Here is a 22,216-nt window from a genome sequence, read left to right as displayed (position 1 = left end):
TATTATCTAGAAAGATATGAATGATTACAATAGATTTCCATCTTTTTCTTGGACTAATCAAGATTTTCTTCTTTTTTAAAGTTCATGGCATGGAGTATATAGACATACGTACCATATCAATCTAGCCGTTTAGGTTTGAGTGGATATTAAAAAATAACAATGGTATATCTATTAATATAACTAAACAATATATCAACAACCGGTTGGTCTAGTGGGATGAGGAACTAGATTCTTTAAGTAGGGTTAGGAGTTCGAACCCAAACGGTTACGAATAGAAGGGTTGAGAGGGTCGCCCTCGCCTCTACAGTACCCGATCTGAATTAGTCGATTAATAGATCGAATACTAGTAGTTCCAAAGAAAATACCAACTATAATTGTTAAGATTTGCAAGTTGAAGAAACGTAAAATATGTTGAACCTCCCCCAATGAAAGATTCTAGTTTCGTTAACCCTACTGTAAATATGTTACCGCGTACAATGCAATGGTAAGTGGGGGATATATGAAACGGGATCGTGGCCTCCATGTGTACATGCAATTGGAAATATTGACCAAACACGATCACATGATATAAAAATATATGAGATTACACTATATTAAAGATGGAAATGAAGCATAGTTAGAGAATCCCTTTTTGTGCGTGCCAATGCCATAGTCAAATTGGTGTTCATGGTTTCTCCTTTTGAGCACGCATTTCCTTTTGGAAGGCAGTCTAATTAATGTAAACACTGCCCACAACCCCCAACATATGCTTCTCTTTCGTCCCATCTCTCTGAGCACTAAATTCTATGTTGCTAGGTATACATACGTATAGGACGGATGCATGATTTTATGTTAGAACCGTTAGATTCAAATCTAAATATCATCCCTACTTAATAGTTTCTTCTAGGTCCATTCATATAAAGTTTAATATAATACATGATTATTGCTTTATTGAGTTTTATTAATTTTTTTATTAAGTTAAAGTGATTATAAAATAATATATGTTATAAATACTTTCAATCATTTGACAATAAATGTTCAATTACTCTGTTGCAATCGCTGGTGCTCGAAATCATAATATTTAGAAATAATAACGATTTATTTAATCATTAAGATCTTAGTTAATTCATTATCAAAAGAATCATTATCACCCTATTATTGCAAAATACTGTCATTAATATCCCAATTGAGTTATTAAGGAATTTAAATTAAAAAGGAGAGGGTGGGACAAACCCTAGTTAAAAGAATGAGGAGAGGAGCGGCAGCCAACAAAGGTTGTCGACTTTCTTTTCGTACACAGGAATAACACAATCATAGGATGCTAACCTCACCTTGTCGTCACCTATCCCGGCAAGTTAGGATGATCCAGCTCACATGTTTTGCTACGTGTCCACATCCCCAATCTTAAACCGACAGTGCACTCTTACGTTAACATTATTAATACCCTCTATAGCCCTCCCATCCAACACTCTCCAAACGTTTGCTATTCTTATTATTGTTGTTGTTGTTCATCACTCAATAATCTCATTACCCTGTTTTTCTTCTTCTTGTTTGTTTTCGCTTTCAAAGTTTCAGTTCAAAGCATCAAACCAAACTCAAAAACCCCAGAAAGCCAAGGCCAAGACGGGGGCACGAAGCCATCGGAGAAAGGAAGAGTTATGGAAGTCGGGCTGAAGATGATGAGTATGAAAGGAGGAGGAGGAGATCACGTTGGAGGCTTCGAGAAGGAGAAGATGGGGTTCGAAGAGACTGAGCTGAGGCTAGGGTTGCCCGGCGGCGGAGAAGGTGGTGAAGTTGTGAGGAAAAGAGGATTCTCAGAGACTGTTGATCTGAAGCTTAACCTTTCCTCCTCGAAGCAGGACACCTCTGGGATGGATCCCAATGATGAGAAGGTGACTGGTCTGAACAAGGAGAAGAATCTTCTCCTTTCTGCAACTGATCCTGCTAAGCCTCCCGCCAAGTAAGTTGTACTTTCATCCTTTTCTTCTTATTGTTAAAAGTAATTCTGAGTTTCTTTTAATATAAAAAATGGTTTAGTTCTTCCTGGGGAATATATGTTAAACCATGTTTATAGCTTGACTGATTAGGGTTATTATTAGGTACTTAAGTAATCATCTCTCACATATTATATCAGAAAAGAGAGGCAGAGGCGTAGTTTTGATATGTTAATTACGTTGATCATGAACAACTTTGGATATTTGAAGTGGATATATATATATCATTGTGGAAGCTTAGACATTTTTTTAGATGTAATTCTTTTTATTATTATTATATCTCTGTAATTCATTTTGAAATGAGATGTATGATATATCAAAAAAACAATTCATATTTTTTTTTATTTTCTATTCAGTAAAAATAGTAAGTTAATTGAAAAGAATAGAGAAGAGGTATTATAACAATTATCACTAAATATATAGTGTAATATTATTCTATTATCTCGGGTCGGATTAGTTCGATTATTTTTGTTTGATCCCGAATCATCCCAAATTTTTTTTATATAAAAAACTTATAAGGTTTGATTAAGTCAAAATCCGTTGAATTTGGATTCATACACATCCTTACTCAAAACGAAGTGTGATCTAATTCAACTCAAAATCAAAAGAACCTAAAAAATAAATCATATAAATATTTTTAATTTTTTTATTATTATGTTTCAAATATATGATAGAGGAAGCAAGGTATACATATAATAAGGTTTATCAATCATCAACGGGCCGTGTCATTTTATTTTTATAGAAATAAAATTTCCTTCAATATTTTGATTAATTTTATTTTTTTTCATACTCTATTCTTAATTGGTTAAAAAGTAAATTGAAGGTCAATATATATAGTTCAATTAATGAATGGATACATATACTACATTATTTTAGAGCGCAAGTTGTGGGATGGCCACCAGTCCGATCATTCCGAAAGAACATTTTAGCCACCGCCATCCGAAAGAGCGGCAGCGACGAGAGCAGCGGTGAGAAGGTGGCGTTCGTGAAGGTGAGCATGGACGGCGCGCCTTACCTCCGGAAGGTGGACCTGAGGATGTACACAAGTTACCACCAGCTTTCTGATGCTTTAGCCAAAATGTTCAGCTATTTCACTATCGGTTAGTAAATTATTCACCACTTACTTCCATTATTATTATTAGTAGTATTACATTCGATTTTTTTTCACAATTATTATCGTGTCAAGATTATTATATTTTTAAAATTTATTATAATAAAAGGTAATATGAATATACACATTTATAATGCATACGGTAGTGATTAACTAATAATGTTGAGGGAAAATGAAGGAAACTGTGGATCCCAAGGGCTGAAGGATTTCATGAATGAGAGCAAGCTCATGGATCTCCTTAATGGCTCTGATTATGTTCCTACCTATGAGGACAAAGATGGTGATTGGATGCTTGTTGGTGATGTCCCTTGGGAGTATGTACCCATTTCCATACCCTAATTAATTCGGACAATCCAAATTTACTTATCATTTTTTTACATGAAATCAGATTAATTTATATTCCATTTCTATTCCGATATAGGATGTTCGTGGAATCATGCAAAAGGTTGCGCATAATGAAAGGAACAGAGGCGATCGGACTCGGTAAGTATTTTTCAAAGAGTTAACTAAAAACGAAACTTTTTGTTTATTTTACTGAATTTGATTAATATGTCGATTTCAGCACCAAAAGCTGTGGAGAAATGCAAGAAGATGAGCTGAAGGAAGTAGGGACATGATAGAGCAATCTGCTGTTTGTTGATCTTTGCCGACGCCTACTGCATGCATGCATGCACGAACATATCATCATCATCATCATAACATGCAAAAGGCAGCAGATGGATGCATGGATGAATGGAGCAGATTGACTTTATTATTTCCATATTATTAATAATCATTAGGGTGTTTTTGTGTTAATTAAGACTAATATAATAGTGGTAATTATTAAGTATTGACAGAAACGTGAATATTTTGCTGTATGTCTGGGGACAAGAACTTTGGGCCGTCGTCTTTAAACTTTGTTATTGGTTATATTATTGATTTGGCTTTGCTTACTATGAAAAGACACTGGTTATAAATAAATAAATAAATGAACAATGTATGTGTTTGTAATATTTTTTTTGGTCCTTAATTATTTGTATTTTTATATATTGGGAGTAGTGGAAGACTGAAGAAGGTGAAGGTAGGACGAAAAGGCTCTTTAATTTGGTAATGGGAAGGGAACAGTATGATGTGGGCATTAATAAATGCCCATTGGCTTTGGTCATGTGTGTCAATAAATAGTATTTTATTTTTATTCTTTAGTTGAATGATAGAATTAAAAAAATAATTATTTTCATAAATATAATGAGCAGTAAATATCAAATATAAATAAAAATGATATTTTTTTATAGAAAGTCGTTAGTTTTATTAAAAATAGAAAATATCCAGAATTACAATGAAGATTTACAAGTAAATCTTAAATATAAACAAAATTATAATTTGGATATTTTCTATAACCATTGACACAAAAAATAGTTACCTAAATCACACAATGATCAAAAAAGAAAAGATTAAAGAAATCTAACAAATGCTCTAACAAAATAAGGATACAAACAAATTTGACTGCATCGACAAACGAACCACAAAATAGGATGAAGCTATTGAAGGCCACCGACAAATCGCAAATCAGAGTCAAACGACGTGAGAAAACTATTTACGAACGTAAAACGCGTATCCAAATCAATCTGATGGTCCAAAGCAAGAAAGATCATCATGATAACAAATAAGCGACATCTTGATCAGTCGTGGCGATATCAAATCCAACCCTGAGAAAAAATATAAACGAAAACAACAGCAAAAAATCGTAAACTACAATAGACAGAAAAACGTGCCACAAAGGCAGAGAAAAACGCGTCATAAATGCAAAGAAGCATGTCAAAGAGACATAATTATTCTTATTAAAAAAACTAAAAAAAATAACTGATAGGCGGCAACTAGTATCAAAACCGGTGTCACCGCCGGTTAAACAAATTAAATAAGAAAAAGTTGGATTGATCAATAAAATTGACACAAATTGTAAAGAAAAAAAAAAGGAAGAGAGAGGCTGAGGAAGAAAGCGGCTAGAGTTTTATTATAAAAAATATATCCTTTAACTATATTGATTATTGTATAATAAAATTTAGGTTTAATACAAAAATAAGTGTTCAAACTATATCTTGAAAAACGTTTTAGTGTCAAAGGAATTTTTCGCTAAAAATATGTGTCTAATGTTTCAAATGTTATATTTTTAAGTGTTCGGACATTAACCGTCATTAAATATCACTGTTAAGTGAAACATCACGTTATCGTAATTTTGATATTTTTATAAAAAAATAATAAAAAAATTGTAAAAAAAAAACCAAATAGTAATCCCCGTTTGCTCCATCTCCCCCTTCCTCTTCCCCCTACCCCTTCAATAAATCGTCAACTGACCGACGGTGACCATCACCGCCACCATCATCGGTGTCGGCGTCAACCCTCGATCAATCTCCCGTTGACATTTCGTCATAACATGTCACTGTTTGCCGTAGAGAAGCATTCAAAGTTTCGTCGATTTTCAAGCCAACGTCTTATTTTTTCCTCGATTCTGATGCCCACAAGCCACACTGCTGTCACCATTCAAACCACCGTGCAATTTCGATCAAAATCCAAACTTTCGGCGATGACGATGATGGCAGGAAATGGGTGGCGACCGTTTGGGTTTGGAAGTTGAAATTGGGAATTAAGGATTTGGATTTTGGGGATTTAGATCTAGGGATTTTTTTGTCATGGTAAGGATGATGATTGATCAATAGGGTAGGTAGTGACAGGTGGGTGACCGTTCGACGATGGTATCCGGATATGACCGGCGACGGTTGGTAATGGGGTTGAAATGAGAGATTTTAATTTTTAGGGTTTTTTATAATTTTAGTAAAAAAATAGATTTTTTTTGTAAATAAATAATTTTTTTATTTTTTAATTAAAAATAATATTTTATTATTTAAAAAATTTAAAAGTAGATTGTGGGAACCTAAAAGTATAACTGAAAAAACGTTAGGCACATATTTTTAACGAAAAATTCTTTAGGTACTAAAACATTTTTTAAGACAATTCGAGCACTTATTTTTATATTAAGCCTAAAATTTATTATCAAATTATATATATATGCTAATTATTAAATTTATAATAAGTTAATTGATTCATAAAAAGAAAACCTGTAAGTCTTATAAAAGAAGGAAAAGATGGGTTGGCCTCCAAATATAATTGGCATAGGTTAAGTTAGGTTGAATTTCTTATTAATTTGTATAAATATCTTTTTATCTAAAATTTAGTTCAACACAGATTTAAAAAGATTTTATTTGATTCAAAATTCAATTAATTTTTAATGAGTATCAAACTTATTTTATTTCGATAAAAATTCAAGTCAACATCAAACTCAAATCACGTATTTATCAAACTTTGATTGAATCGATCTCTAGATACTCACTATAAAAAGATACTCATATCATTTACAACCCTACTAACAACAGTCAAGGCCCCAACGTGTGATTCGATGAAGTCGCCTGCCTTGGCTTATCCATCAAATTTCTCTTAATTGCAACATATTTTCTTATGGTCCAATTGATGTTTGGATCAAAGAAAACTTGAATTTTCATGGAATAAAATATCATTTATTTTATTAAAACTCCGTAAAGGACATATTTATTGAAATGATAACCATTTGTTAGTGTTTACCTCGCGAAATAGGACAAAAGTACAATTTGTGCACAATAATTTTTAAATAAAGAAAAAAAAGGATGTGCAAAGTAGAGGTTACAAAACTGGGATTTTTAGCCCACAAGCACATTACATTGTCGTTCCATTACCCTCCTCCGTTTTTTACCGTCACTTGTCTGCATAAGTAAACATTTTACATTAGCTAACAGAGTAAAATACAGTCAATCCACTCATCCCCATCGGAGTTTGATACTCCATACTGATTTCTGTTACAATGGAGACATTACCTTTGGACTCTGACAATCCGGAGCACAAACTCTCTTGGAGCCGTCGGCCGATCGCTTACATTGAAATCGGTTTTCCGCAGATGCCATGGCATCAGTTACCTACCATTACGAACAACAGCAAAAAGATTATAAATAGTGGAAAATGGAGCCGAAAGAAACTCTATTGTTTTTACCTGGCCTTTGATGGCTCCAACTAGCAACTCCTGACAGCCGGACACATGCACATTTTGTAAACTTGGGCATTCGAGGAGCAATCTCTCTATGAAAACAAACAGTTTATTGGATACTTGTTAAACCATAAGTAAACCAGAGGCCAAACTAGCAGATAGATTAAGCATACCTGGATGCAAATTTTTACATGAGTTGAGATTAAGGTCGTTGAGTTCAGGACAATTCAAGCATAAAGCCTGCATTCAGATTAACAAATAAGAACCGCACAGGATATTGAGAATCAACTAGAAACATACTCGAGATTAAGGACTAAAAGAGCTCACGTCTAAGCCAGAACAACCCCACAAGCTGAGCTTTTTTAGTCGGCTGTGTTTGATAATAAGCTTCTGGTACATATGGTGCAGTTTATTGTTCAATACATTTGGAACTTCGCTGTCACAATTTTGATCACAAGGTGGACTCTGGGAATCGGGATCGCATATTGTCATCCCACAATCCATAAGTTCAAGAAGAGGTAGTTGAGCCGTGGCAAACTGAATTCCGCCTGAGAAGGCAGAGGAACATGCGAGTGAATAGGTTTAGAGAAAAATAGGGCATTTACAGGATAAATGTAGCTGTGCACGAGACGTATGTGTGTGTCTTAGACACAATGATTACTTGAAGTTATGTTGGGACAAAGAGCGAGGAGGAGTCTAGACAATGTGTTTGGGAAAACATTGCAGATCATTCCAATGCCACTATCACTGATGCTAGACCTGAAATGAAGCAGCAAGCATCAAGAATATTTAGCTAAAGAATAACTAAAAAGTAATCCCTTCGAACAAGTCCATATAAACAGAAAAACTAATTAAAGCTGGAGCAAAACATACCCACTGAGATCAAGCAATTCTAATCTTGAATAGCTTGAAGCAATAGCAGCAACAGATGCATCAGTGATGTCTGAGCCAAGAACAAGTGAAAGCATTCGCAAGCCCCTGAATAATAGACAACCTTTAATAACTAGTGATTATTTACGCTCTAAATGCAGAGATCCCTGAAACAAAACATGGCCTTGCTAGAAAACTGAACGGAGCAAGTCCATTAATCACTATGATTTCCAAAAAAGCAAAGCAATGCTTATAGATTCATAAATTATACATGATTAAAATGAATGCATAGATCAAAAGGTTCAACAAACCTCAAATTAGCAGCTGTAAGAGAAAGCACAACAGCATGTGAAAGCCGAAGCGATGCAATGTGTATGTTTTGCAACTTTGGACAACTTCTGCCCATACCATCAACCATGGTTGTAAGGTCGGTAGTATCATTTTCTTGGCGAGAAAATTCTAATGATATCTCTTTCAAATTGGGACAGTTAAAAACCTACAATAGAAGGCACATATAAACACCACAAATTCACTCGCATGCACCACAAAATGGTTTAGGCTTAAATACAAAAAGGACCTGATGAAAAAGTTACCATCTTAGAAAGGGAATAAAGATCAGAAAGCCAGAGAGTAGATATACTTGATGAAAAGAGGACAAAGCCACCTAAATTCGAACATCCTTCCACCTTAAGGCTCTTTAGACAGCGTTTATCAGCAACAAATCGACCCAATTCATCTCTATAAATAAAACATTAATCATAGTAAATCAGAAGCACTTAATCTACATTTATCCAGCAGGAAATAAAACACTTTTCATTGTTATGACAACATGGAGTTCTAGACCAATAAATCAATAAGATGGTGTACATAACTTCATGAAATTTTCATCTTTACCATAACATCTCAAATTAGAGGTAAGAAAAAGGTTAACCAGGACCAATCAACTAGATATATCTATGCATTTCACCCTAACTTCAACCTTTCAGTCACTCAAACCTTCCAATTACTTTAGTGGTCTAAACACTGATCAATTTCAATCAATGAGCTACATATCTAAACCATTCCCGAGCACCAACAATAAAGCAGTAACAAAGTTCATGAAATGAGCAACTAGACATACTATTTTAAAGATCTAATGATAAATTAAAATGAAAACGGGGAGAGAATAGAAAATATACCCTGTGATCCGGTTGACAGCCCCACTCAATGTAGAAATCTCCATGGACTCCAAATTAGGACAAGAGAACGCAATGCAGGCCAGCATTGTTGAATCCACATCACTGCAAAAACGCAAATGAGAAAAAAAAAAACAATTAGTAAAACAAAGGGTAATGAAAGTCCAAAAGCAGAACTGAAACAGTTTGTTAAGAAACATCCCTCCAGGTGAATTAAGTTATTTTTCCGGTAGCTTTTTGCTCCAAAGTTAATCCAGCACCTTATTAATTATTGCATTGGTTCTAGCTCGTGATTATAGGATATTTTATAAAACGTTTGCAAAAAAAATGACTCAGAGCAGTGCTTAGATCGAGCACAGACAGGCAGTTCTCATGGCGTTGCTGATATGGATCAGTTTCCACTTTATCTTACTGTTTGTACATTGTTATGTTATAAACAGATTAGTTCTCATTTTCATGGATTTGTTTTGATCTTCACTGATATCAACCGATCCAGCCGGCAAAGTCTTAGATCTGTCAAATGTTGGTTTAGAGCCGAACCTTTCCATCTTAAGACAAAGTCTAACAAGGCTGGGACATTTCTTTAAAACCAATCCCATGAATCTCAGCTGACCCCTAGGTGGGACCATAAGTTTCAGCTCCGCCGCCGCCCTCCACAGCCTATTCGTCGTTTCCCTCCAACCTTTACACACACCAGCCGCCGCTAGCAGGCTCGCCGGAGGCAGTCTCCTCAAGACCTCCCACAAACACCCAGCCGACAACCCACCGGAGACTATCTCATAATCCGGATCAAGATAAGCATCCGGATGGGGAGAATCATAGCCGTCCAAATCGCGCTCCGGTGAGTCACAGAAGATATCGATGTCGTCAAAGGAAAGCGCACGTCGGAGATTGGATGACTGACGTAAGGGCGGAGGCTGAAGCGGACGAGATGCGGAATAGGAATTTTCGATGGTATTGGCGACTGGACTCGACGTTGGAGTGGAAGTTGAAGTAGGGCTGGCTCCACTGTTAATTTGGCAAACGTGGCCCTTCTTGGGAAGCCCACATCTACCACAGTTGTAACTGCCACGGCGTTTGGCCGGCTTGAAGTCAAACGACTCGGCGGCAGAGTACGCGGTGGCCGAAGAGGAAATGTGTGGCTGTGGGCGGTGCATCGCCGTCTGGCAAACGGATACAATAATGAAAGAGGAAAACGAGAGAGAAGGGAGAGAAGGGAGAGATCTTTGGATTGAGAGCGGGGAAGAAGAGAGGCTGAAAATAAAGGAGGGAGGGTTTGGCCGGGAAGAGGCGGGAGAAATTGGCTACTTTTGGCGCCCTGTTTTCGAAACCTACAAATGGAAAATTGAAGAATATACTATAGCGGGAGGAGCGTGCTGCTGCCTGGTTTTTATGACGTTTGTTTACCCTTTTACCCTCGCTTTTGGTACGTGGGCAACGATAAACAATAAAATTAAATTTAAAAAAATTGCATATACGCCATCGTCCAAGAAACCCATTAGAGTGGGATGCAGATCAGTTGGCGGTCTTAGAGCTCGATATTTTCCTACTTCAAACATGTAGAGCTCTAATATTAATTAGGATATATTGCACAAATGCTTACTAATATTTAAGTAAATTTTTATTTTTTCTATTAAATTTTTAAAATTAACAAATTGGTCACTAAGATATTCGACGCTAATGTCACTAAGACATTCGACGCTAATGTCACGGACCGCCAGCCCAGTCTAACCCCGTGAAACTAAAAAACCATTAACTTAGTTGATGGAAAGTTGATATGACACCTTAATTTAGTTTTTTTAAATCATTTGATCACGTGGGACTATTTTGTCCGACTCTAACTTCTTTCTCTCTTTCTTCTTCTTCTTCAATTCACCATTTTATTTTTTCCTAAATAATGTATGATTTGTTCGAGATTTAAAGAAATAAGAGAAATTGTGAGTTAAAGGAGATGTATAAAAAGAAGCTAAGGCATGTTAAAATGATCTCAAGTGGTTAAATAGTGTTATAAAAGTCATATTAACATGTTACATCAACTTTCTGTCACTTAAGTTAACGGTTGTTAATGTTGAGTGATTAATTTGTTATAAATCAATAACGTTAGTGAAAATTTTGTTACAAATAGATAACATTAGTGACTAACATGTTACTTTTGAAACTTCAATGATGAAAACAAAATTTTACTTAAACATTAGTGATCGTTCTTGTGGTTTAACCTACTAATTACAAGGTAAATTTTACCAGTGACCACCTAATTATTGCTTCTTTTCATTTTAACTATCATTTTTAAATTTTATCAATTGAGTCACTCAATTATTTAACTGCATTCAATTAATCATCTACCATTAACATTTGATGGAATTCTCACATGATAGTTAAAAAAATGTTATAATTACACAATTGGTCACTCTTACTTAAATATTTTATTAATTTAGTCTTAATTTTAATAAATTAAAATAAATTTAACTATCAAATCAAATTATTTCACGTGTCACTGATTCCAACTATCACAACACGTGTTTTATAATCTGATTGAAAGATTAAATGAGGGGAAGACGGGACTCAAAGCAGGTTCCTTGGGCAAGAATGGCAGACCTCAGCCACTAGGCCAAGTTAATTGTTTGGTTTAAAGTAGACTAAATGTAGTATATATGTTATATCTTAGTGTAATCTTAAATTCTTAATATAATATATATGTTAACATAAATTGTCATATTAAATTAAATTCGCATCTTAATATTAAAATATATATTTTATTTTTATCTTAACTTATTAAATTTATTTTATTCTTATTTTAACTAAAAATATATTCTTATCTTAACTTAAAAATATATTTTATTCTTATCTTAACTTAAAAAATATATTTTACTCTTATCTTAATTTTTAATATCTTAATTTTTAAAAATATATTTTATTTTTATCTTAACTTATTACATATATTATATTCTTAAATTAAGTTATTAAAAATATTATATTCTTATCATAACTTATTAAATATTAATTATTCTTATTTTAACTTAAAATATATATTCTTTTTAATTTTAATTTTAAAATATATATTTTATTCTCATTTAGTTTAAGAAATAAAATTTATTTTCATCTTAACTAAAAAATATATTTTATCTTAATTTTAAAATATTATAAGAATAAAATAAAAATATTTAAGTTAAGATAAAAATATATATTTTTAAATTTAAGATAAGATTAAAATATTTAAGTTAAGGTAAAAATAAAATATGTTTTTAGTTAAATTTATTTTAATTTATTAAAATTAAGACCAAATTGATAGAGTATATAAGTAAGAGTGGCCTAATCTGGAATTATATCAATTTTATTAATTGACACGTCAACACTTATGTCAAATATTAAGGGCATGTGACTTAATTGAATGCATTTAAATAGTTGAGTGACTTGATTGATAATATTTCAAAAATAGTGATCAAATTGAAAAAGTGCTATAATTAGATGGTCACTGTTATAGCACCCTTAATTATAATCTGAAGTTTTATTAAATATATATTTTTAGAATAATTTAGATAATATATTAGTTTAAAATTAAAACGTTGCTTTTTTTTTTGTAAAAATCTTAGTTTTATTAAGAAAATAAAATATCCAAAATTATAATATGGGTTTACAACCATAAGCATAAACTAAATACATAATTATGACATTTTACTATAATCGTTGATATAAAAATTAATTACTTAAGATCACACAAATATCATATAAGAAAAAGATTAAAAACCTAATAAAAACTCAAACAAAATATAGATATAAATATATCTCAACGCGTCGATAAACGAACAACAAAAATAAGATCAAACTATTAAAAAACCACAACAAATCATAAGTTAAAGTCGAAGGATATGAAAAAACTGTCCATTAACACAAATCACACATCTAAATTCAATACAATTTTCCTTTTGATTTTTCAGTTAATCTGATATTTCATATGATTTCATCAACATTTTCTTGCGTTTGAGAAAGTGTTAGTTTCTTGTTTATGTTTATCAACTCTCAAGGTTTGTGATCGAGGCAGTTATTGGCGTATTGCCATTATAGCTACGTTCATATATCGGATTTTTCAATCGATCTTTCTAAATTTGAGCTTCCTACCTATTTGTATAGCTAAAACGGTAACGCTTCTCTTTGATTGTTAGTTTTCATAACGACTTTGATTTATGGATTCTATGCTTCATATGAAGGAAGTTACTGTTATGTTGTGTTCTTATTCTGGCTGTCATTATTGGTAATAAGATATCTGCTTTGGTTACAGGGACATGCGTAACAACAGAGTTGCACTTTTTGATGGCATCGAGGAAGGTGGCATAGGGGCCTCATCTTCGTACTCGCACGAAATCGATGAGCATGAAAATGAAAGAGTAAAATGCCTTGGTTCACGACAGTATACGAGTAAAATGCCAAGGCAGCCGCAACAAGAAATCTTTAATTTACAATCTGCTTTATTCAGTGGATATGATTTACTTAACCCACTTAAAATTGGATTAATGCTACCGATTTTCAAACCTTGAAGAAGATGATATTATTAAAAAAAAAAACCATCCATGAATTTTAAACTCATACCGTAAAATAAACATGAAATTTTCATGGATATACCTAAAGCTCACGGTGAAAACATACGCTGCATGAATTAATTTATATTAAAGCTGAATTTAGCAAAAGACTGCATAAATAACTTTTTGATCTGCAGCTTTGCAGGGAGAACTAAAAAGGTTTGTGTTGTTCGTTGATTACATAATAACAATTACTCGAAGCTCAACTTCATTAAAACATGAAATAATAACAAATCTTCAGCACACACTATCAAGTTCTAGATCAAGAAAACAAGAATACGAAATAATTAAAAAAAAAGGAAAAACAAAAAAAGAACGTCTTAATTCATCTTGCCTTCCCTTGCTCCTCGAAGTATGATTTTACCAGCTATTAATACTTCATAATAATCTACAAACAACTATACATATATAAAGAAATCCTCTTAATTATATGTATATATATAATAATAATACTATGGATCATGACCTAATCGCAGCTCCAAGTCCAGTTCATATTCTTGACTACTCCCATATGTGTTGTTGTTTTCGTGATCAAATGAACCAATTCCCAATCTAAGAGTACTCCCAGGCCAATGATTCTCACGCTGTGAGTTGTCTACAAACAACTCATCACTGTTTCGGGGAAAAAGTTTTATAACTTACAGGTAATACCTAATGAAGATCCATGGAGTAATGCGGGCGATGGCTTTGGATAGGAGGATAGGGTTTAGGGTTTAGGGTTACGTTGTAGTTGTCATCACAAACAGCAACTTTGTCTGCAACTCTAGGAAGAGAACTAGGCCTGCTGCTCTTGGCTCTCTCCTGCCTATGGATGTTCATGTGCCCTCCTAAAGCTTGTGCCGTGGTGAACCCTCTCTTGCAAAACACGCACTCGTAGGACCGGCCGGTACCAATATCATTGGTGTCTTCGCTCGAGCTCCTCGAGCCTTCGAGCTGGCTGGATTCCATGGGAAGTGTTGAAGATCTAATCAAAGAGATTATTGGTTCGGTTGGAGATTATGGTGTGGTGGAAGAAGGAGATGGGGTAATATAGAGAGGAAAAGATGAGATACGTATAGCAAAAACAAGAGACAAATGAGAAACAAAGGCATTGGGTAATAGCAATTAGCTGTCTGAAAAATGTTCAGAAAAGTCTTAGATGTTTGCTGGGCGAGCTTTTCTGTTAGCCGGCTATGGTGGTTATTCCATTTCCACCTTTGGCAGACAATACTTTAATATTTTATCAATTTTTTTCCTACTATTTGTCTCCCAATTAGAATTTCTATGTTGTTCATTTCGTGAAATTTTCACCTAATTTAATTAAAATTAATTATTTTCCAATTAAGATTGTACTTCCGTTTAATTCGTACATATTAATTAAGGAGTATTTAATATTTAGAGTTAATTAAATTACAAGATCTAAACTCTAACTCTAATTTTAAATTGACCATTAAATTTTAAAATATTATATTTTAGTCATTAAATTATCAATATTACTTCATTTTTTGTCAAGGCAAAAATGCATCAGATGTCCCTATTCTTTTTTTAAAAAAAAATCAATGTGGCTCTCGTATTTTTTTCTCCCTCAATGTGCCCCCTTAACTCAGAAAACAAACCTAATATGCCCCTTTGACCAATATTTTTTCGTCGTTGACCGTTACGATGTTGAGGTAGCAATTCACGGTGATGACATGGCAGTCCATGGTGGCAGATTAAAATGGTGGATGACATTACAGATGGGCTAAATTGGTAACTCTAACATGACAGATGGACCGTCACATCAGCATCGTGAACCACAACGTCAACACCGTGAACTGGCACTCCAGTATTGTAGTGGTCAACAACGAAATACGTTGCTCAAAGGGTCACATTAGATTTATTTTCTGAGTTGGAGGCCACATTAAGAGAAAAATAATGTAAATTATTTAGAATGTTTAGAAACTTAGAGACCAATTCAAAATGGAGATGATAATTCTCATCATATGTAATTATCTCTAATATGTACCAATATGAATTAATTAACTCAACTGTCATACATACTTGTTTATAAAATTATTACATGTTAAACCTATTCACATTGAACCACTAATCTTAATATTTACGAGTCAAATACGTTAAGCCTAAGGAACTTTCAGGAATTGACGATATTTTCAAAGTTTAAAATGCAACTTTCATTAAATAAGCACGTATTATGTCCTTTCAAAAAAGACAAAGCCCTCAGCTCTCAATAGTTAAATGAAATAATTATTGTTTTGATCCTCTCTCAGTTACCAATAATTCAATTTAAACTTTTTAAAATAATTTCAAAATTTTACACCTTTATTTGAGATTGTTGCTTTAATTTGTGACTTCATGCTTGGAATGTATATCAGAAACATGTAGGAACCTTCCTGCATAACGTAAATAGGGGAAATAGTGTATTTTTTGTACCCACCATTTGTCCTCCAGTATCAACTTTTCCACCATAATTAAACCCCAAAAGTATAAATATAATTGATGACTGAAGGTTAAATCTTCTTAGTTTTAAAATTAACAAAATTTATCAGTTAAATGTTTTGATATATATATATATATATATATATATATTATCATTAATCATTATTGTATTTATTAAAATAACAATTAATCTTATTAATGTGACACTTATCATCGTACAGATGATTATAAGATAAATAAATTTGAAGTTTTTAAAAATATCAATTAGATCTCTCCACCACATCATCAGTTACACTTTATTGTTACATCATTAACAAAAACTAATATATGTTCTTATGACATGATTTTTCTATGCTCTTGTGATATTTTTTATGGCTTTTGGTAAGTTTTATGCGTACCTATGTGGTCGTGTTGGTGCTCGCATAAAGATCCTCACGACATTTATTTTCTGATTAGTTTATCGGCAGTCATATATTGTCAGATCTCTTCTATGGTAACATGTTGTTTTTCGATATTATCAAAATTGTGTTGCGAAGTAGTCTGTCAGATTACTTGGTTCGCTCACCATTATTTTATCACTACGTAAAACGTCTCGTTCGGTAGAAACAACGAATAGTACTATTCTCGAAAGAATGTTTAATTTTTCTTCTTATCTTTGAGTTTAATATTTTTATTTTAAGTGTACATTTTTTTGTTGATTAATGTCCCCGATTTTCTCTTTAGGTTTGTTGTAATTTTGATTCATACAATTACATCTATTAATGAAATCCAGTTGATATAGTTAAAATATAACAGAGTCAATGAAGGTAAACAAATACAATGAGACATTGACTTGAAAAAAATATCACGTCTTAAGTTTTACTTAATTAGATATTAATTAACGATGTTAACTTAAAGTGTTATAATAATATATAAATGAACGTTTTAGATATGAAATTAGACATTTTATTAAAATATATATATCATATTAAATATTTTATCAATACATATATATACCAACTTTGATATTACCTGTTAGTTTATAATAGGTCATGAAAAATTAAAGGATTTTTTAAAATTAATTTATATAATTCTTTAATAAATTTTAAATCTAATATTAATCTTATCTAAAAGGAGGGAAAATATAACTCTAAAATTATTCGAGTTGTATTTTACAATTTGATTTAAACTTGAAATTTTTTGAGTCGAGACGAGTTTATAAAATTGCAACTCAAATTTAATTCAAATCAAGTAAAAAAAATCAAATTTTTAAATTGAATCGAGTTTTACTCACCCATACAAAATGCAAAACAAGGCAAATATCAATCTTGAATTACGAGGAACCATGAATATATGGCCGATAGAGGTCGGTTTTGTATTGGAAGCCCGTCCAACAAGTGGGCTACAATTATCCGATGGACCTGTCAGTCCATGCCAGCTCCATTTGTATAACCAATTAGAGTTGACACAAGTGGTTGAGATTCATGAATTTAATCTTATAAGGTTAAGTTTGAATCATACAACTATCACTCTTAGTGGACAATCTGTAAATTCATATGTAAATCTTAATTGGATCTTAGATATACATTAACCCTGGACTAAGAGAGCCAAATTTAACCTAAACTTTTATGTATCCAAAAAAATGTAAAATAAAACATTAAAAAAAATTAATTTCTGTATATATAAATGATTAATTTTGGACAAATAAATCGATTTTTTAACAACTTTACTCACAAATCAACCGTCATATTAATTATATAATATGTGATTGGATTGAAGTTGAACGAGGCTCAAATTTTGTTAGAGGAACTTTATAGCCTTAAGGCACAATATGTGAGACGAGAGGCGAATAGAGTGACACACACTCGTACAATGAGCCTTGTCGAGGATCAATCTTTTTTGGTTTTATTATGACGAATCAAATTATATTAAAAATGATGTAATTCTTGATGCAATCGACATTTAAATGAAATCTATGTTACCTTTTGAGAAGAAGAAAAAAATACAGATTAGACAATTAAATCTTACAATATTACATTAAGAAATGTAAAAGGCATAGTATTTGAGTTGATAGCTATAGTGATTTCAGCTAAGAATTTGAAGTCTCAACGCCCATGAATTAAAAGCAAAAGGACTTGACTTTGCGAACAAGAAGGAAGAGAAGAGAAGAGACGAGACGAGACGAGCAGGCAGCCTTAAGAAGATGACGTGCACCGACTAGCTTTTCCTTTTTGTCCAAATACTCATCCTTTCACTAAAACATGCACTTGTTCACCTCCTGTTCTCCGGTCTTTGACCCTCCCCTAAACGTCTATTCTTTTAGCCTTTTTCTTGTTTATTTTTCACCCTTGTGGGGGGAATTCTCCTCATGTTGACCCCCTTTTTTCATCCTTCAAGAACCTGCCTTTTCACTGTTCCCCTCTTTTTAAATGCTCCGACACTGTGTGACGGTGGGCAGCAGAGTTGTTCGAGTGTTGGTTTTTTGTTTGTTTTTGGTCGTGGTTTGCTGGGATGGCGAAGGAAGCCTGGGTTTCTTGTTAAAGAAAGCCCATCATGTTCCCCCCTGACATCTTGTGGGGAACATGCAACACTTTCAGATTGTTGGGAAACACAACATCAACACTAGAGATTTGCCATTACACTACTCTTACCTTTTAATCACCCGTAATTAAAAGATTAACGACGATGTTAACATGACACCAACATAATATTAATTCATTATTGAAAAATAAGAGGGAAAAACTATTGCATCAGCTATACTATTAGTTTTTTTTAACACGGATGATAAAAAAGGAAACAAAATATAGTGTTGGGTATGATTTTTAAAAGAAAAATAGTTTGGTGGTCAAAACAAAACCGTATGAATAGCCTGTGACTAAATACATATTTTACCTTTTTTATTTAAAATAAAGAACAGGCAAAACTTTCGAGATAATGTTCTCGAATTTTTTATTTAACGATATAACGTACTCCCAAGATTAATTACTCAAATAGGGTGAAATCCACAGTGTTGGCCGTAGGTCGCCAAGCCTTCCGGGAGACCTACAAGAGATTGCATGTTCCATGCATGTCCCAACACAGTGTTGCCCTCGGATGCCCTCGCATAGCTCGTTCGGATGGCCTCGGATGCTCTCGGATGCTTTCGGATGGCCTCGGTCGGATAAACAAGAAACATGTATGACTAAATTATAATTAAACATAAATACTAAACAGTGGCTAAAATAACATGTTTACAAATTTCATGGCCAATTTCGAAAATTAAGGAAAATATATAAAACACATGAAATCAGTGATTAAAATGAAATAACTAAAAATATTATGATCAAAATGAAGCATACACAAACTTGACAGAATAAACAACTAGTGACTAAAATATAATTATTAAAATATACATGCCTGAAACAAAACATTAAAAATGTCACTAAATGATTAAACAAATAGATTACAAAGCATAGGGGACCGAAAATGCTATTATCCCCTAAATATTAAAACACACGTATGAGAGTGTAAAGTTGTGAGGACCAAATTTGCATTTAACCCAATTAATTATTGTTTGATTGTTTCTCCCATGGATCACCTGGCGACCTTCATTGGTCGCCCAGAACACCCGACGACCTTCATTCGAACTGTAGCAAACACCCTATCTCAACAATTAATTGTTGAAACACGTTATCTCGTGAATTGTTTTTTCTCACAACATTATCTCGTAAATTCAGCCATAAAGAACATGGGATACTAGGGTTATGGTTGGTGAGAGTATTGTAAGTACATTCCCCTCCGGGTGGCTTACTATCAAACAGTATACAAGTAAAGGGCTACAGTTGGACGCATGCTTTGGTGATCTTGATGGGAATTCTCATCTTTTTTGTTCCCAATTTCAACGAGTGTATAATTAATAAAGGGAAACCTTTAAAGAATAATGACGTACTCTACGTTCTGATTTCGCATCGCAAAGAATGCAAATAGAGCATTCATTAATTGATGAAGAAACATCCCATCCTCATCTGTCATATACCAAACAAACAACTTCACCTTCCAATATTATTATGTCATTTAATTAACCCTACTCGACTACGTACCCTCTTATGATCATCCTGGTTTTGACAGTTAAAGGGAAATAAATTTTCTGGGCAAAGCCCATGTCTGATACATTAAATGAAAAAAGTAAGGCAGCCTTGAACTCTTAACATCAGTATTGCTTAATATAATAACAGCATTTCATCATGGATCATAAAAAGGAAGATGGAACCGAAAATAAGTAAATGCAACCTATATGATGAGATAAGATACATAAATTTGGAAGGCGCCATTGCAGTTAAAGATGCCCGAGTCGAAGCTCCAGATCTAAAACCTCCTTTGAATCTTCAAGCTCGTAGTTCTGATGGTGCATCTTCAAATTTGCCAAATCTCCGAGTTGAGAGTTGAAGGGCTTTCTTCGGTTTTCCCCATAGGATAGAACTGAAGATGGAGTAGTAGTAGTGTTGTAGAGTGGGGAAAGCAAGGAATGATGGGGATAGGCTGATATGTTAGCTGAATGAGAGGATATTAAATTAGACGACGGTGAAGCATTAGGGTTAGGGTTAGGGTTTGGTTTGTTAGGGTTCTGGGATTCTAAAACCCATGAAGATAACAATCTTAACCTGGCTCTATCCTTCCTATGAACATTCATGTGACCCCCGAGTGCTTGAGCTGACCTGAATTCCCTTTTGCAAAAGCTGCAGCTGTAATATTTTGCAGGCCATGGTGATTTACAACATGAGTAATCTTCACCATTCAGCTCCATAAAGTCGAACCTGTTCAAGTCCCACTTTGTTCTCGAATCACTCCTCTCCATGCTTGCTTTCTATATTCTACAGACATCACAAAAAAAAGGTATTAAAAACTTCAAAACAGTGTTGGTTTGAGCAGAGAGTTCGAAGGAAAATCTTGTAGAGAAAAGGGAAGATAACGTACTGATGATCTATATGCGAGTGATGCAGTTAAGTTGACCAGAGTGAGACGAACTGGGCAAGTATTATATCTTGCTTTATAGATAGCCGCTTCTGAAATTCTATTCTCCACAAACAAAAAACAGTTTTGTTGTATTAAATTAAATGTTGCTTCTGTTTCTGGATATTAATTAATTGACTGATATAACAATCCAAAAAGGTCAATCGAAAAATAGTAAAATCAAACGTTGATCGTCATGATACTTATATGACAATTCACAAACTTACATGACAATCTACAATATTGATGTGACAGTTTATGATATTATTGTGACGGTAAACGGTGGACGATGATGTGGTAGGTAGACTTAATTGATTATTTTAGAAAGTTTAAGAAATTATTTAATTTTTTTAAAAAAATATTTAAATTAAAAATATAAAATATAAAAAATATTAAGATATTAAATACATTAAATATAAAAATGCTACAAAATTAAACTATTAACTAAAATTTTATATAAGGACTACGTTGAGTGTAAAAAAATGTTCATAGACCATGTTAATCTTTTTACAAAAGTTTGAGAGTTTTAAATACCATTAAGTTAAAAAAATATTGTTAAAATGATTTAAACATGCGTAAGGTAAGTTAAAAATCTAGATATAATGTTTCCTTATTTTTAAATTTCCAAAACAATTTTAATGAAAATACTGAGAACGTCTTTTTTATGTCTTCATATTTTCACTTATTTTTTTTTCATTTTCAAGAAATCATTTTTTCAATTTTACAACCAAACTTGTTTTGTTCAACGTTTTATATTTCCTAAAAAAATGAAAATGAAAATAATAAATATTTTTTAAAACCAAATAGACTCTTACTGTGTCGATTTATAGATATTATGAGCCCCAATCCTCCTTCAGCTATGGGTTTACAAACTGCATTCAAGCCCACTCTAACACCCTGGGCCTTTGAATCGCTTTCTTTCTCTCGATAAGAAATTGTGACCATAAGATGAAAAATATCATTATTGATTCACCATGGGTTGCAGTAGAAGGTTACAGTCAAAGTTGCTTGCAAAAAGATGTAAAAGATGTCAAGGTTCAACGCTCCTGCTTACTGTTTAGGTCTTCCTTTGCTTATATCCA

General features: G+C 33.1%; 4 protein-coding genes across 5 annotated transcripts; 1 reads left to right on the top strand and 3 right to left on the bottom strand.

Moving 5' to 3' along the window:
- The first annotated feature begins 1,449 nt into the window (after positions 1–1,449).
- Positions 1,450–4,025, top strand: LOC120181970 (auxin-induced protein AUX28-like). Of its 2 annotated transcripts, XM_039186997.1 has the most exons (6): positions 1,450–1,655; positions 1,713–1,939; positions 2,850–3,073; positions 3,263–3,398; positions 3,506–3,567; positions 3,647–4,025. In XM_039186997.1, exons 1-6 carry the CDS (start codon positions 1,638–1,640, stop codon positions 3,682–3,684), a joined length of 705 nt encoding a protein of 234 aa, XP_039042928.1. In that variant the 5' UTR covers positions 1,450–1,637; the 3' UTR covers positions 3,685–4,025. The 2 variants fall into 2 exon arrangements, with proteins under 2 accessions (XP_039042928.1, XP_039042927.1); XM_039186996.1 differs by having other exon boundaries at positions 1,450–1,939.
- A 2,733-nt stretch (positions 4,026–6,758) lies between these two features.
- LOC120182033 (F-box/LRR-repeat protein 17-like) lies at positions 6,759–10,382 on the bottom strand. The gene is made up of 11 exons (XM_039187058.1): positions 9,718–10,382; positions 9,181–9,282; positions 8,596–8,740; positions 8,314–8,498; positions 8,006–8,110; positions 7,794–7,891; positions 7,460–7,680; positions 7,306–7,372; positions 7,139–7,224; positions 6,966–7,064; positions 6,759–6,854 (listed from the first exon to the last, which is right to left on the bottom strand). The coding sequence occupies exons 1-11, from the start codon at positions 10,332–10,334 to the stop codon at positions 6,792–6,794; spliced, it is 1,788 nt and encodes a 595-aa protein (XP_039042989.1). The 5' UTR covers positions 10,335–10,382; the 3' UTR covers positions 6,759–6,791.
- A 3,821-nt stretch (positions 10,383–14,203) lies between these two features.
- On the bottom strand, positions 14,204–14,699 carry LOC120181978 (transcriptional regulator TAC1-like). Its single transcript, XM_039187007.1, has 2 exons — positions 14,475–14,699; positions 14,204–14,335 (listed from the first exon to the last, which is right to left on the bottom strand). Exons 1-2 carry the CDS (start codon positions 14,697–14,699, stop codon positions 14,204–14,206), a joined length of 357 nt encoding a protein of 118 aa, XP_039042938.1.
- Positions 14,700–20,460: 5,761 nt separating this feature from the next.
- On the bottom strand, positions 20,461–20,979 carry LOC120181977 (zinc finger protein 11-like). The gene has a single exon (XM_039187006.1). The coding sequence runs from the start codon at positions 20,977–20,979 to the stop codon at positions 20,461–20,463; it is 519 nt and encodes a 172-aa protein (XP_039042937.1).
- Between the last annotated feature and the right edge of the window lie 1,237 nt (positions 20,980–22,216).

Source organism: Hibiscus syriacus, unplaced genomic scaffold (genome assembly GCF_006381635.1).
Source record: "Hibiscus syriacus cultivar Baekdansim isolate YM2019G1 unplaced genomic scaffold, ASM638163v2 tig00112614_pilon, whole genome shotgun sequence".
In the NCBI taxonomy this organism is placed as follows: Eukaryota; Viridiplantae; Streptophyta; class Magnoliopsida; order Malvales; family Malvaceae; genus Hibiscus; species Hibiscus syriacus.
The sequence above is the reverse complement of the archived record's forward strand: the minus strand, read 5'-3'. Positions and strand labels throughout refer to the sequence as shown.